At 43.2% G+C, this 15,445-nt stretch overlaps 1 protein-coding gene across 1 annotated transcript in view; it reads right to left on the bottom strand.

Annotated features, from left to right (window-relative positions):
- The window catches only part of HHLA1 (HERV-H LTR-associating 1), a 31,389-nt gene that overhangs the window by 11,652 nt on the left and 4,292 nt on the right, over positions 1–15,445 (bottom strand). Inside the window, exons 5-7 of the mRNA XM_015829252.1 lie at positions 14,692–14,775; positions 14,054–14,110; positions 11,537–11,623 (exon numbers count right to left, since the gene is read on the bottom strand). Coding sequence (XP_015684738.1) covers positions 11,537–11,623; positions 14,054–14,110; positions 14,692–14,775 — 228 coding nt within the window. The remainder of the gene's footprint in view (positions 1–11,536; positions 11,624–14,053; positions 14,111–14,691; positions 14,776–15,445) is intronic.

The following is a 15,445-nucleotide window of genomic DNA, read 5'->3' as shown; positions in this document are numbered from 1 at the left end:
TCATTTATACCCCGCCCTTCTCCCGGAGGACTCAGGGCGGCTTACAGCCAGTTTAAAACAATCCCACATAATACCAAATACAAATCTAAAATAATTAAAAATAAATATTTGAATTGGCCGCTCTATTAAAATTTTGTTAAAACCAATTAAAATACCCCCTAGGCCAGTCCTGCCTGCTGAAACAGCCAAGTCTTGAGGGTGCGGCGGAAGGAGGGGAGATCCGGAATCACCCGGATATCAACCTACCTTACAGATTTTTTTTATTGCATAGATATTATGCAATATCTATGATACTATGAATTCAGCCGACCAGCCAGTCCTAGGACATGACAGTTGCAGGTAATCTTACAACCATATCTGAGGCCGGAATTACAGTCGTAACCCTGGGCAATCATTAAGCAGGTCACCATGTGATCGTGACCGATTTTTACCATTTTGTGGTAGTCAAGAAGCGAACACCATGGTTGTTTTAAAAAATGCCAGAGTCGTTAAGCGAACACCACAAATACACCAGCAAAAATTGTCAAACATCTCACATGACTATAAGCTGCGAGTCAAATGCCAATAGCCCAAAAAGCAATTGTGTAACCATAGGCAGGGGAGTGGGCGTGAAAAATAAAAAAAATCAGTCGTAAGTACCTTTTGGGGGAGGTCTGTTTTAACTTCAAAGTGACTGGTCATTAAGCAAGAACTATCTGTACTCTAATTGTCCTCAACCTGATATCCTCCAAGCGTGTAAATTTGGATTCCCAGAACTCTCTAATTGAGCCATGGGCATTGCCAGGATTCTGGGAGATAAGATCCATTCATGTGTAGGGAGTCAACATTCCCAGCAAGTGATTCAGTTTGGTCTAGAGGTTAAGGCACCAGGCTACAAATCAGGAGATGGTGAGTTCTAGTCCCACCGTAGGCATGAAAGCCAGCTGGGTGACTTTGGGCCAATCATCAGGAGACTGAGAGTTCTAGTCATGCCTTAGGCAAGAAAGCCAGCTGGATGACTTTGAGCCAATCACCAGGAGACTGTGAGTTCTAGTCCTGCCTTAGGCATGAAAGGAATTGATCACCAAGTACAGCCAGCATTTGTTTGCAGTTACGGCAGCAAAAGGTGGTGCCAGCTGGGTGACTTAGGCCAATCACCAGGTGACTGTGAGTTCTAGTCCCGCCTTAGGCATGAAAGCCAGCTGGGTGACTTTGGGCCAATCACCAGGATACTCTGAGTTCTAGTCCCACCTTAGGCATGAAAGTCAGCCGGTCATAAAAGCCCGTTGACTGAATATGGGCCAATCACCAGGAGATGGTAAGTTCTAGTCCCTCCTTAGCCATGAAAGTCAGCTGGGTGACTTTGGGCCAGTCAGTCTCACCTCACCTCACGAGTTGTTGTTGTGAGGAAAATAGGATGAGGAAGGAGTACGTTCATTCCTCAAGCTATTTATAAAAATAATAAAGGTGGGATTAAATTAATAAATCAATAATTTTTTAAAAGTTGTTGCATTTGTGCCAGCAGACAGGATAGCCGCAGCACTTGACCATCTGCTGGTTAAGCCATTGCTGATGGAAATTTGCCCCTTCCAAGAAAAGTCAAAACAAGGAAAGCCGGCAGCCGAAGGCTCAGCTTATAAGTCAATTTGTTGCTTGAAATAGTGACCAAGACATGGGCGGGAGAAGATGCTACTCAAAAGATCCGTTTTAAAGGGCCCAACCTTGCAGAGACAACCTCAAGGGAATGTGAGCTAACAGGGTCAGGGGTTTGAAGAATGCAATTATATAATAAATTGGACACCCAAACATTTGGCCTCCCCTCTTCAGAGAATTCAGCCGATTCCTCTAAATTCAACCTAAGCTTGAGATCCTAGCTCAGTGGTTCTCAACCTTTTTAATGCCACGACCCCCAACCAGTTGTAAGTCGAGGACTAAACCGGTCGTAAGTCAAGGACTAAACTGGTCGTAAGTCGAGGACTACCCAACCGGTCATAAGTCGAGGACTTTCCCTGCCTGGGAGCGCCGCACATGCGTGGTTCCGCCCCCTGCGCCGGCCGAGGCGTAGCTGGCAAGCGGCAGAGACGGAGCAGGCCGACCACCAGCTGGCCCAGCCCAAGGGAGGTAATGCACCCGCCGGAAAAGGGGAAAAAAATGGCGGACAGCCTTGCTTGGTGACCCCCGTGAAATGGTCGATCGACCCCAAATGGGGTCGCGACCCATAGGTTGAGAACCACTGTCCTAGCTAGTTATGTAGGGAACGTACTTCAAACTTTGCTTGAAGTTTGTGCAATTTCTCCTGTCCATTTTTTTCCCTAGAGATATCCTGCTAGAACAACAGAGATACACACTGGCACAGGAGTGTCTTATGTCCAGGTGAGTATTTGTGAATCTCCCACAACAGGGCTTTTCAACCTTTTCACCCATTGTACCACTTTTAGGATATGGCAACATCTGAGTACCACCAGTCACCTAGCAAGGTGTCAAAAACTTGATAACCCCCCCCAAAAGGAAAAAAGTGATGAAGTACAGGTAGTCCTCGACTTACAACAGTTCGCTTAGTGACTGTTCGAAGTTACAATGGCACTGAAAAAAGTACCCCCCAAGCCACAGCCGAGCAAGACACCTGCCTGCCCGCCCGGCCGCGCTCTTCCTCCTGTCCAAGGTTTTCATTGTTGTGAGCATTTCTGTTGAGGATTGGCAGTGGGGGTGTGGTAGGGGGGTGTTTGGTTTTTATTCCCCCTGTCTGCTGGGTGGTTGCAGCAGGTTTTGGTCACTTCACATGACCCTGGGACACTGTGACCGTCATAAATATGAATCAGTTGCCAAGCATCTGAATGTAAATCACAAGACCCTGGAGATGCTGCAACATTCCAGCTGATCAGTGCTTCTTCTGGGCTCAGCAGAAGCACCAGGATCAGTGCTGAGCTCCAGCTGGAGCCTGGCGCTGATCCTGGCACTTCCACTGAGCCCTGACAGCCCCGAAGAAGTGCTGATCAGCTGGAGCCCGGCGCTGATCTTGGCGCTTCCGCTGAGCCCTGACAGCCCTGCAGCTCCAGCCATCTCTCACTCAGGCTTGTGTGGTGCTGCCACCGGTTCAGCTCATTTCCCTCCCCCGCTACCACTTTTCTAGGATGGTCGCGTACCACCTGCCAGGTGCCAATGTACCACAGGTGATACCCGTACCACTGGTTGAAAAGCTCTGTCCTACAATATTAGCATATTATCTTTGTTCTTCTGTTTCTTTCACCAATGGTCCTGCTTCCGAAATATAATATGGACCAGTCATGACTTTTTGCCCTTTAAAGGAAGGGATTGCAATCTTTTAAAGCAAGTTTTCTGTCTGCTTTCTCCAAGTCCTGTTGATCAGGTTAGCAGTCAGAGCAAGTGGAAATGCCAGGTTGAACTAAAAGATATAATCCACGGAGAGCAAAATTTCATTTTTCTTTGGCAGCTCAAAAGCAGTAAAGCAAGGCCGTATCTCAGACAAGCAGAGCTCTCCAATTTAAAGTAATATCAGGGGCCCAGGTAATAAGCTTAAGGACTAGAAGATTGAAATGTTTTTAGTATTCCCATGTGATGATTCAGAACAAAAGAAGAAGAGGCAGGAATGAACACGAAGCTCAGGATTAAAGGGATAAATATGAAATGTGGAATTTGAGTGGTGAAAATAGCAGGTGGGATGTCTGTAGCCATTTTTTTCTGCATCAAAATGTGATTTTTCCATGCATGGAGGCTGTGAGAACAAAGCATAACAGTCCTCCAGCTGTATGCTGTGTTTGGTAGCTCAAAAGAAAAATACTTACTAGAATTCATCTTTGATAAGCTGTCACTGTTAGGCCTTTGTGTCACAAGGGCAGGTAAGGGTGTGTTTCCTGTCACTGAAAAGAGAATTAGAAGACAACACATTAGCAAGGATGGATTGTAAATTGCACGGTTACAGCGGAGGTTCCCACTAGGACTAGAGTTATGGGTCAAGCACAATGTTTCTGAAGCTTGGCAATTTTTAAGAAGTGTGGACTTCAACTCCCAGAATTCCCCAGTCAGCATGACATTTGCATGATGGGTGTTTGAAGATAGGGCTTATGCAGCATTTTCCCAGGGCACATCCTGCAAGGATTCACACAACCTGCCCTGCCAATGAGATTATAATATTATACATCAGGGGTCTTCAAACTTGGCCCTTTTATGACTTGTGGACTTCAGCTCCCAGAATTCCTCAGCCAGCATGCCTGGCTGAGGAATTCTGGGAGCTGAAGTCCACGAGTCATAAAAGGGCCAAGTTTGAAGACCCCTGGGCTAGACATAGCTAACTCCTTAACTATTCATCATACTATTCAGTCTCCTGACCCTTTTTAATCATCTTTGTTGCTCTTCTCTGCACTCTTTCTAGGTTGGAGTGTGGCAACTCAACGCAGCCAATTCACTGCAGCCAACTCGCCATGGCCATTTTGTCCTGGTCAATTTGTCGCATCCAACTCACCACGAGACAACTCACCACAGGACAATTCAACAATTCAATTTGATGGATTGTTGAATTCATTTCTTTATTCATTTCTGCATCCTTTCTTTAATGCTTTTATCCCACCATTTCTTCAATGTAGTGTAAGTCTTATCCCACAGCAAGTTGCCCATGGCAAGTGGTCCCATGGAGTTGGCCATTACGAGTTGTCCTAAACCCTAAGCAAGTATTGTGATAGCTAGAATTGGACAAGTGTGGCCTCACTAGTGCAATAAGATCATAGAGACATTTTCCAAGACCCTTTGAATAGCCCTTTTCTACACCTTCTCAAGTGCTGAAATATCCTTTGTTAAGGTGTGACAGATAGAATACTGCACAGTATGACACATAACAGTTGCAACTTACTAAAAGGAGGACGGGTCTTCAAGGCAACTGATTTTTCTTCTGTAGATGGAGAAACCAATGGAGAAGGAACACCCATTGCTAAAATTTTAAATAATAAAATCATTAGTCTGCTCCCAGCCAATCTCAATTAATCAAAATGAAATTTAAATTCTAGAACACTAGTAACATTAGGAGGGAAATCGGAACTAAATAGAATGTGTGGTTCTTAAGCTTAGATACCTTAACTTAAAAGGATTTTCTGCTTGCATGAAATAAAGCCTCTTTTTAAAAAAGCTTTCTGTGCATATTCTTAAGGGTTTAAAAGTTTTACTAAAAAAAATAATAACAGCAATTGGCCGAATGGAAAGTTTACTTGCATAGTCTAGGATTCATTTCTTCGTGCTGCGTTTGCTGTTAAAATATATATTATCAAGAGATTAATTTGATATCCAGGTTTTTCAAGGAATAAAATCCTCCACTTTTATCCACATGAGTTGGGCCCTTTCAGTTGAGAGATGTCTAAATAACTAAACTTGGTTTATAACTAATAACTAAACTTGGTTGTCCCTGTGACATCATCCCATGTATTGTGTGATCCCAAAAAGTTGAGGATCGCAAATATGAATACTCAAAAAAAGAAACTAGCAATGGTTGGGAAAGAAGATGAATGGATGAAGTTAAACCAAATTTTAAAAAGCCAGTTTGGTGTAGTCCAGAGGTCCCCAACCTTTTGGGCACCAGGGACCGGTTCCGTGGAGAGAGGTTTTTCCATGGACCAGAGGGGCCGTGGGTTATGTGTGCTGCCTGCATCCCGCGGATGGGGCTTTGCTTGTTTGTGCATCCCGGTTGCTGGTATGCCATGGCCCAGTACTGGTCTATGGACCAGGGGTTGGGGACGCCTGGTGTAGTGGTCAAGGCATTAGGCTAGAAACAAGGTGATCAGGAGTTCTAGTCCCACCTTAAGGATGAAGCCAGCTCGGTAACTTTGGACCATTCGCCGAGAGACTGTGAGTTCTAGTCCGGTATTAAGCATGAAAGCTAGCGGGCTGACTTTAGGCCAGTCCCTCTCTTTCAACACTAGGAAGCAAGCAATGATAAACTACTTCCAAAAATGTTGCCAAGAAACCTTCAGGGACTTATCCAGCCAGTTGCCAGAGATCAACAATGACTTAAAGGTACCAAAACAATAGGGAAAAGAAAGCTTGGAAAACTTGGCAATGAACAAGAGAGCTGAAATGCTGGATATTTCCAGACTTTGAATGCTCACTCGGTACTGGCCGGGTCTTAGACAGAAAGTCTGACTGGATCAAAGCAGCTGAAGATATAGATGGTTGGGTGGGAGAAATGTCCCATCCTGTTGAAGTATTTGTCTGCAACCAAAATGAGATCAGGGCAGAAGGACCTGGAGAACTTTTCAAAGTAGCAGAGTTTTGCCATATTGTGAACTGCTGAGGGACTGCTTCATCCTCTTTCACAACAATGGTCTTAGCTTGTAAAGGTATCCTTGCGGCTGGAGGAAAAAAAAGAAAAGAAAAGAACATACATCAGCAGAGCTTTATGGAACATTTATGATCTACCTTAATAGGTCTGCAGCTCCTGGAGTTTAAATGTGGTGCACTTTTGTCTTTTGATAATTTTCTTGGGAGGGAAGAGGGTAATAATAATAATAATAATAATAATAATAATAATAATAATAATAATAATAATAATAATAATAATAATAATAATAATAATAATAATAATAATAATAATAATAATAATAATAATAATAAAGTTGGAAGAGACCTTGGAGGTCATCTAGTCCAAGCCCCTGCTCAGGCAGGAAACCCTATACCATTTCGGACAAATGGCTGTCCAGTCTCTTCTTAAAAACTTCCAGTGTTGGAGCATTCACCGCTTCTGGAGGCAGGTTGTTCCACTGGTTAATTGTTCTAACTGTCAGGAAGTTTCTCCTTAGTTCTAGGTTGCTTCTCTCTTTGGTTAGTTTCCATCCATTGCTTCTTGTCCTGCCTTCAATTGCTTTGGAGAATAGCCTGGCTCCCTCTTCTTTGTGGCATTGGTTCATTGGTTTGAATGCATGGTCCTATTGCAATTAAACATACACCTTCACTTCCCTGCCAGTATTTTTTAGTTCAACTCCATAGAATGACTCCACCTTGATTCAGATCTATTATAGCTCTCCTTTTTTAGTTCCACAGCAAGATAATTCCTCTTTTTCTTTCAGTTCAATACATACACTTTATCATTTACGCCAGGGGTGTCAAACTCAATTTCATTGAGGGCCGCATCAGCATTGCGGTTGCCCTTGGGGGGCCGGATGGGTGTGGCCAGGGTGGGTGTGGCCTGCTGGGTGGGTGTGGATAGAGTGGGTGTGGCCTACTGGGTGGGCGTGGTTTCTGCAGGCAGCGGGGCGCTCTCCTCACAGCGCCGAGAGGTTGAGCTGGGCGGTGCAAAGCTCGCCAACTTTGCACCTTGCTGCCTGCTGAAACTGGGCAGGCTGGGGGCTAGGCAGCATTGCACTTCTCATCAGATTCGCGCCACCCAGCTCAGCTCTTGGCGCTGTGAGGAGAGCGCCCCGCTGCCTGCTGAAACTGGGCAGGCTGGGAGCTGGGCGGCCTTGCGTTTCTTTTTGGATTTGCGCCACCCGGCTCAGCCTCTCGGCACTGTGAGGAGAGCGCCCCGCTGCCTGCTGAAATCCCTCCCCCAGAGCCCATCAAGCCAAATATGTGAAGTAGGCGAGGGCCATTTTCTGGCCACTTCCAGGTGATGGTGCATTTCTTCATTCCTCACAAAGGGTGACACCTCCCCAGCATGCACCCAGGGGTTGGGGCCGACGTGGCAGGGGCTGGTTCCTCACTGTTTCTAGACGGCCTTGTGGAGCTAAGACTGAATGTGTTTCAGTATAGATGGCTACCACAAAATTGTACATTGGCTCCCGGCCGGCCTGGGCCAGGGCCAAGGCAGCGGGGGCCGTTCCCTCACTGTTTCCAGGATGGCTTCGCGGGCCACATGAAACCATTTCGCGGGCTGCATCTGGCCCCCGGGCCTTGTGTTTGACATGTCTGATTTACTCTTTTTACATTCCAAGTTGCAATGTTCTGAAGGCTATGGGCTTCATCAGATGGGCCCATAAATAGTCAGATCTGCTGTCCATCCTGAAACTGGCTGAGTTCTCATACTACGTTTTACTAAGATAAAGTATAGACTGTGTTAGTTCTGGCACATTTTGACCAGTAAATCACACCTACAAGCAAACCCATTTTTAATCCATGCTCATGCTAGTTTGTGCAAGCTACAAACTCTATAAAGTTGAGATGATCTTGCAATCTTTTTTCTTGTGTTCAACCGTGTCCAATTCTTGGAGATTCGCTGGACAAATCCCTGAAGTTTTCTTGGCAAGGTTTTTCAGAAGGGGTTTGTCCTGGTCTCTTTCCTAGGGCTAAAAGGGCAGGACTAGAACTTAGAGACTCCTGAATTCTAGGCTGATGACTTCACCATACTGGCTCACACACACAATATGTCATTGTTGTTAGTTGCAAAGTCGTGTCCGACCCATCGCGACCCCATGGACGACGTTCCTCCAGGCCTTCCTGTCCTCTACCATCTTCTGGAGTCCATTTAAGCTCATGTCTACTGCTTCAGTGACTCCATCCAGCCACCTCATTCTCTGTCGTCCCCTTCTTCTATTGCCCTCAATCTTTCCCAGCATTGGGCTCTTCTCCAGTGAGTCTTTCCTTCTCATTAGGTGGCCAAAGTACTTGAGTTTCAACTTCAGGATCTGGCCTTCTAAAGAGCAGTCAGGGTTGATCTCTTCTAAGACTGACCGGTTTGATTGCCTTGCAGTCCAGGGGACTTGCAGGAGTCTTCTCCAGCACCATAGTTCAAAGGCCTCAATTCTTTGGCGCTCAGCCTTTCTTATGGTCAATATACTGATATACAATATACTGATGTACAATTTTGAATGTGTTTTAGGACTTAGAAAAATGGAAGACTGGAATAAAAATTATCTTAAGCAAGTAAAATCATTTTAAAATAAATGTGATAATACTATACCGCATGAAGTCAGGGATGGTTTGAGGAGTCTATAACTGATTGGTTGAAGTATTCATACCACACAACTATATAGCCTATGCAGACTCACTATGAGCTGGCAGAAACCTTGATGAAGTGTTGTAGTTTTCTATGGAAGCAGGAGAAGACCTCGTCAAGGTTGTTTCAGCAGATGGAGGACCAGATTCTTTGGAAGCATTGGTCTTCGGCCACCAGGAAGCTTGTAGCACTGGAACTTTGGATCCTTCTGCTTTTCCAGGCTTCAGCCAATTTGACTGCTTTGTCAACAACAGGTCTTCTTTCAAGGTATCAGTCTGTGTCGAGCTAGGCAACTTTGAAGCTGAAAGATGTTAAACATATTTATTGTTTGTGGAATTATGTTTCAGCTTCATGTGCAGATCTGTACATTGGGGAAACAAAACAACCACTTCATAAACGCATGGCACAACAGAGGAGAACAAACCAATCAGGACAAGATTCAGCAGTCCATCTGCATTTAAAAGACAAAGGCCACTGTTTTGAATGCAACAAACTCCACATTTTGGACAGAGAGGACCGCTGGTTTGAAAGAGGGGTCAAAGAAGCCATCTTTGTCAAAATTTAACAGCCCTCTCTCAACGGGGGGGAGGGACACGAAATCATCTATCTCCAGTCTACAACATGGTCCTTTCAGCAGTTCCAAGAAGCTCCACACCCATTTGCATTACGCAGGGGACCCTGACAACACAGATAAACCTGTGGCATCAATGACTCTCTAAAAGAATGCAAATGACCAGCTGTCTGCAAGGAATATAAACCCACCCATTCCCCATCATCCAGTCAGAGCTGAAGAAGCTTCTTAGATGAGAAGCGAAACGTCTTCAAAGAGAAAAAAGGAAGTGCAGTTGCCTCATGAAAAACCACCTTTGGGATTCCCCATGATTATATATAAAGGCTTTTCATGGATATTAGATCTCTAGGGATACCACTTGACATGCCCAATAGGCTAAATGTTGATATGATAAAATACTGAAAAGCAGACAATTCAGCCCCCAAACAAAATGTAATGTTGATTAGCTTGTTGATTCACTAGCTTGTGTCCAGGAGGTGTCTTCCCATACTTCCACCATCATTAGATCAGCAATCTTGTGAACATTCATAGCCCACGAATCACCACATAAATCATAGGGATTGGATTTTATTGAAAAGTATAAACATATCGGGGGAGGGAGATGGATGATAGATAAATGGAGGGAGGGAGGGATAAAACTTAATGGCTGTTACCAAATAGAATATGGAAAAACAGTGGCTGCATGTGAGGAGTGTTGACATGTTGTGAGTATGGAGGCTACAAACCCTAGCATTTACAGCTGGCTGATTCAAATCAGCTTACATGCCAGCTAGCTTGTCAATATATTTCCTGAGGACTGGGGTACCTCCGTCATGTGTATAACAATCACATTCTTTCAGCTCCTCCTATTCGACCTAAGTTCTTTTAAAACATGAACAGATCTTCAAGAGGAAATCAAGGAATGAAATATGGACCTAGGGTGGGACAAAAAAAAAAGCTGACTATCAGTCTCAAAGAACTTCTGATTAAAGCTTGGACGTTCTAGAAATCTGGGATAAAATAGAGGAACTTGCTGCAGAAAATCATCTTTGTAAAGTAGGTAAGTCTAGCCCAGATTTTTAATTTTCTGGGTGGCACCAAGTTTATTGTTTTTTGTTCTTATTCCTTGACCTCATTCCTCTTTCCATTTTCTTATCTCTCTATCTAAAAGGAAGAATATAGAATTTTGTGTAAAATTCTGATCATATTTCACCCAAAGCAAAATGTGAAATGCAGAGGTCAAAATGAAAATACTGAGCTTCTGGACTTTTTGCTCAAACTGGGGGGAAAAATTAAACTTTGATTTTAGGTTTTGATGATTAGAATGGCTTTGTTGTTCTAGAAATGGCCTGAAATGTGGAGAAATGTAAAACTAGGTAAAGCGGAGGTTTAAATTCTTTTTGTAATCTACTGCATTGAGAAAAAGTTAGAAGTCACTATTCTCTTTCTTTCTTTCTTTCTTTCTTTCTTTCTTTCTTTCTTTCTTTCTTTCTTTCTTTCTTTCTTACTTACTTTCTGCACCCTTGTTTTTCCTTCTCTTAGTTTTCTTTTGTTTCTTTTTGTTTTTTTTATCAGATAATAAACTTTAATATAAGGACTTTTTAAAAGATAGAGATCAAATTATTCAACTTTTGAGAAAGAAAAGATTCTTTTGTATATCCCTGGTGGTTTAAAAAAAAGAGACAGCTGTAATAATCTTTTATGGCATGCAACAACTGTGACATGGGGCTGCTGTTTCAGTATGTCTCATGTCAGAACTGGCTCCATTGAATATTCAGTTGTGGACTACTCTAATCCCTCTTTTCTCTCTCCTGAATTAACATATTCAGGACATAATGTTAGGCCCAAAGAACTGAGAGCGATACATGGAGTTACTTCTGAGTAGCTGCTTAATAGCTGTTTGACGACAGACAGAATTTTGCCAGACTAAAGCAATCGTCTACAATAACTATAGAAGTTTTTGAATTCCTAGGGAGGCTCTGATCTTGCTCTCTTCCTGCCCACCAGATATTCCAAGCTCTGTTTTTCTGGGAGAAAGCCCTTCCCTCCCATAACTCCAGACTACGTATACTCACCCAAGAAGTCTGATATGTTACCGGAAAAAGTATAGTTGACTATAGGAGACTTCTCTATGGCTTCCCATAGGTCTGTAAGATTTCTGCCTATGGAGAGAGAAAAAAGTGTGGGGAGAGGAAGACATCATTGCTTTTGGTTGAGTGACCCCTATATCTAGCGCCATGGAGAAACCAATAAAATATACAGCATCCCATTCTCCCTCTTTTGAATGCGCCTTTCCTATATGTTGGCTGGATTTCGACAGCATCAACATCGAATCAATAAAGAGGCTTGAAGGAATTAAAGAAACGCTTGAAGAGGCCGGCTTGAGGACCTCTACCTTAGGTTGCCCTGACTCCCTTCACCAAAAGGAAGGAGTGAAAAATCATCCTGGAGAAGGGGGGTGAAACCGGAAGCACAGGGGGCCCTAAAGAAGATAGGAGAAGACCACTGCACTGAGCAGAAACCTGAACTTGTTTGCAGGGTTGCAAAACTGGGACTCCCATAATCCAGAGCAAAAAATATCACTACCTCTGCAGAATTTAACACACTATATCTATATATCTAAATCTACATCTATATCTACTGCAGTGGTGGGATTCAGCCGCTTCACACCACTTTGGCAGAACCAGTATCTAATTTTTTGTTGCCCAGGCCCAGAATGGACTTCCGGAAGGGGTATCCACACAGAGAACTGATTGTTCACATATTTGAATCCCACCACTGATCTACTGTATATCTATGTCTATATCTAGATGGAGGATAGAGGATAGATAGATAGATAGATAGATAGATAGATAGATAGATAGATAGATAGGTAGGTAGGTAGGTAGGTAGGTAGGTAGGTAGGTAGGTAGGTAGGTAGGTAGATAGATAGATAGATAGATAGATAGATAGATAGATAGATAGATAGATAGATAGATAGATAGATAGATAGATAGATAGATAAGGTAGGTAGGTAGGTAGGTATGTAGATAGATAGATAGATAGATAGATAGATAGATAGATAGATAGATAGATAGATAGATAGATAGATAGATAGATAGATAGATAGATAGATGGGTGGGTGGGTAGGTAGGTAGGTAGGTAGGTAGGTAGGTAGGTAGATTAGGTAGATTAGGTAGATTTGGTAGATAGGTAGGTAGGTAGGTAGGTAGGTAGGTAGGTAGGTGGGTGGATGGATGGATGGATGGATGGATGGATGGATGGATGGATAGATAGATGATAGATAGGTAGGTAGGTAGATTCGGTAGGTAGGTAGGTAGGTAGATAGATGGATAGATAGATAGATAGATAGATAGATAGATAGATAGATAGATAGACAGACAGACAGACAGACAGACAGACAGAGAGTGACTGGATGGTGAACAAACAAACAAACATAAACACAAAACAGTTAAAAACAAGAATAAAATAGACTAAAAAGGCAGGGGAGGGGCTTCAGAATGCTAACCAGTCCCATGACTTTAGGCTGCTCTGTGGGCCCCAAGTGAGCCAGCAGAAGATTTCTAAGAGACCAGGATCATGGGGCTCCACCTCACCTCGGGGGGGGGGGGAGAACATTCATCAGGATGGGGGCAGATGACAGAGAAAGCTCTCTTCCTGGGCCCTTTAAGTTGGAGTTCTTTAACTGATGGGATCCACAGCGTACCTTCCCTCCCTGGCTGGATGGGACAGGTTGATCTAATGGGGCAAAGACAGCTCTGAGGTCAACAGGCCCATGCCAGGTAGGGCTCTAAAGGTCATTGCCAATACCTTGAACTGGACCTGGAAGCAAACTGGCACCCAATGCAGCTTATGCAGCAAAGGTGTTACCTGCATCGTCCTTGGAGCACCCAAGATTGCTCATGCAGCTGCATTCTGTGCCAGCTGAAGCTTCTGGATATTTTTCAATAGTCCCAATGGGAGACAATCAGTGGGAGAGTCAGTGAGCAAAGGGCCTCTTTATCCAGCAAAGGAGGTAATTGGTCCACAACACAAAGTTGAGCAAAATAGGCCATGCCCCTCAAAAACGTATTTAGTTGGAGCTAAGAGAATAACAGAATCGGAAGGGACCTTGGAGGTCTTCTAGTCCAACCCCCTGCTCAAGCAGGAAACCCTATACCATTTCAGACAAATGGCTGTCCAATCTCTTCTTAAAAACTTCCAGTGTTGGAGCATTCACCGCTTCTGCAGGCAGGTTGTTCCACTGGTTAATTGTTCTAACTGTCAGGAAGTTTCTCCTTAGTTCTAGGTTGCTTCTCTCCTTGATTAGTTTCCATCCATTGGTCCTTGTTCTACCTTCGGGTGCTTTGGAGAATAGCTTGACTCCCTCTTCTTTGTGGCAACCCCTAAGATATTGGAACTCTGCTATCATGTCACCCCTAGTGTTTCTTTTCAATAAACTAGACATATGCAATTCCTGCCCTTAGGTAAAATGGTGGAGTCCATAACTGGGATGGGGAAGAGAGAAAGATGGAGAAGAAGACACCTACGTACATATATGGGGTTCAACTTTAAGCAATACATTCCTGAACAAAGAAGAGTTTCAGATTTACCTATTCGTCCTGACATGACGCAAATGTAGATGCAATCTGTATCATTGCTCTGGCTGACTGAAAGAAGATAATTGTTTCGTTAATTTATTTAAGATTCCTTAAACTGGAACTAAAATCCTAACAGAAGCTAATTTTCAATTCGCATAGGGAAGGAAATAGCAAAACCTTAAAAAGAAAAAGAAAAACCTTAACTCTCTGAGGTTCTAAAATCAAAACGCTGCTAATGCCAAGGGATCACCCAAAAATACTTATAATTTCTTAAATGCAAAAGGAAATTATTTGGGGGGGGGGGTTAGGGCTTTTGTCTGAAAATTTTGCCTGAAATTGCTTTCTTCAATTGGTTTCTACAGTTAAAGGATTGAGCTATGGACTGGAAAAAAATTGCTATTGTAGAAAGCTATTCTCCATGGAATTCAAAGGAGCTTATATTAAAACTACACAGATTAAAATATTATTAAAAACTGTACTAAAATTGAAACCAAGAGAGCTAAGAGATGGATGGGGTGGGGTATTCTTACCCCATCAGCCAATTGTTTTTCCCTAAGCTACATTCCCTTCTTCCTTATTTCCTTCGTTTAGTAACAAGGAATAAATGGGGTATCAGATTAAGCAGCCAAAGAAACAGCAACAATTTTTACCTGACACAATGGAGGTTGACTTGAAAATCTCAGTAAGATAACTGGTGGAGTTTCCCACAATGTCCACCAGCAGGGCTGTAAAATCTAGGAAAGTAAAGGGAAAACATTTCGACATTCCAATATTGTCCTTTCTCCCTGTAGAAGACAATATCTATAGCTCAGGGTTCAACGGTGGAATTCTTAAGGGTCTCTGACTCTGGATGTTTGCTTGCAGACATTTCATTACCCAGCTAGGTAATATCAACATCATCATCATCATCATCATCATCATCATCATCATCATCATCATCATCATCATCATCATCATCATCGTAATAATAATAATAATAATAATAATAATAATAATAATAATAATAATAATAATAATAATATTTATTATTTATTATTTATTATTTATTTATTTATTTTATTACATTTGTATCCCGCCCTTCTCCTTACGGACTCAGGGCGGCTAACATATCGAATAAAACTACAGAAATTACAATAAAGTTTAAAATTAGTTAAAAGGGAAATATTTAAGTCAAATTCAATTAAAAATAGTTAAAACCCCTCTAGAATCCCCTAGGCCAGTCCCGCAAGCTGGAACAACCATGTCTTGAGGGCGCGGCGGAAGGAAGGGAGATCAGGGATCACCCTGATCTCTGGGGGCAGTTCGTTCCAGAGGGTGGGAGCTCCCACAGAGAAGGCCCTCCCCCTTGGGGTCGCCAGCCGGCACTGTCTGGCTGACGGCACCCTGAGGAGACCCACTCTGTGG

This window comes from Protobothrops mucrosquamatus, unplaced genomic scaffold, assembly GCF_001527695.2.
Source record: "Protobothrops mucrosquamatus isolate PMUCROS unplaced genomic scaffold, P.Mucros_1.0 scaffold5699, whole genome shotgun sequence".
In the NCBI taxonomy this organism is placed as follows: domain Eukaryota; kingdom Metazoa; phylum Chordata; class Lepidosauria; order Squamata; family Viperidae; genus Protobothrops; species Protobothrops mucrosquamatus.
Note: the sequence above shows the minus strand (reverse complement) of the source record. Positions and strands in the feature narration are given on the sequence as shown.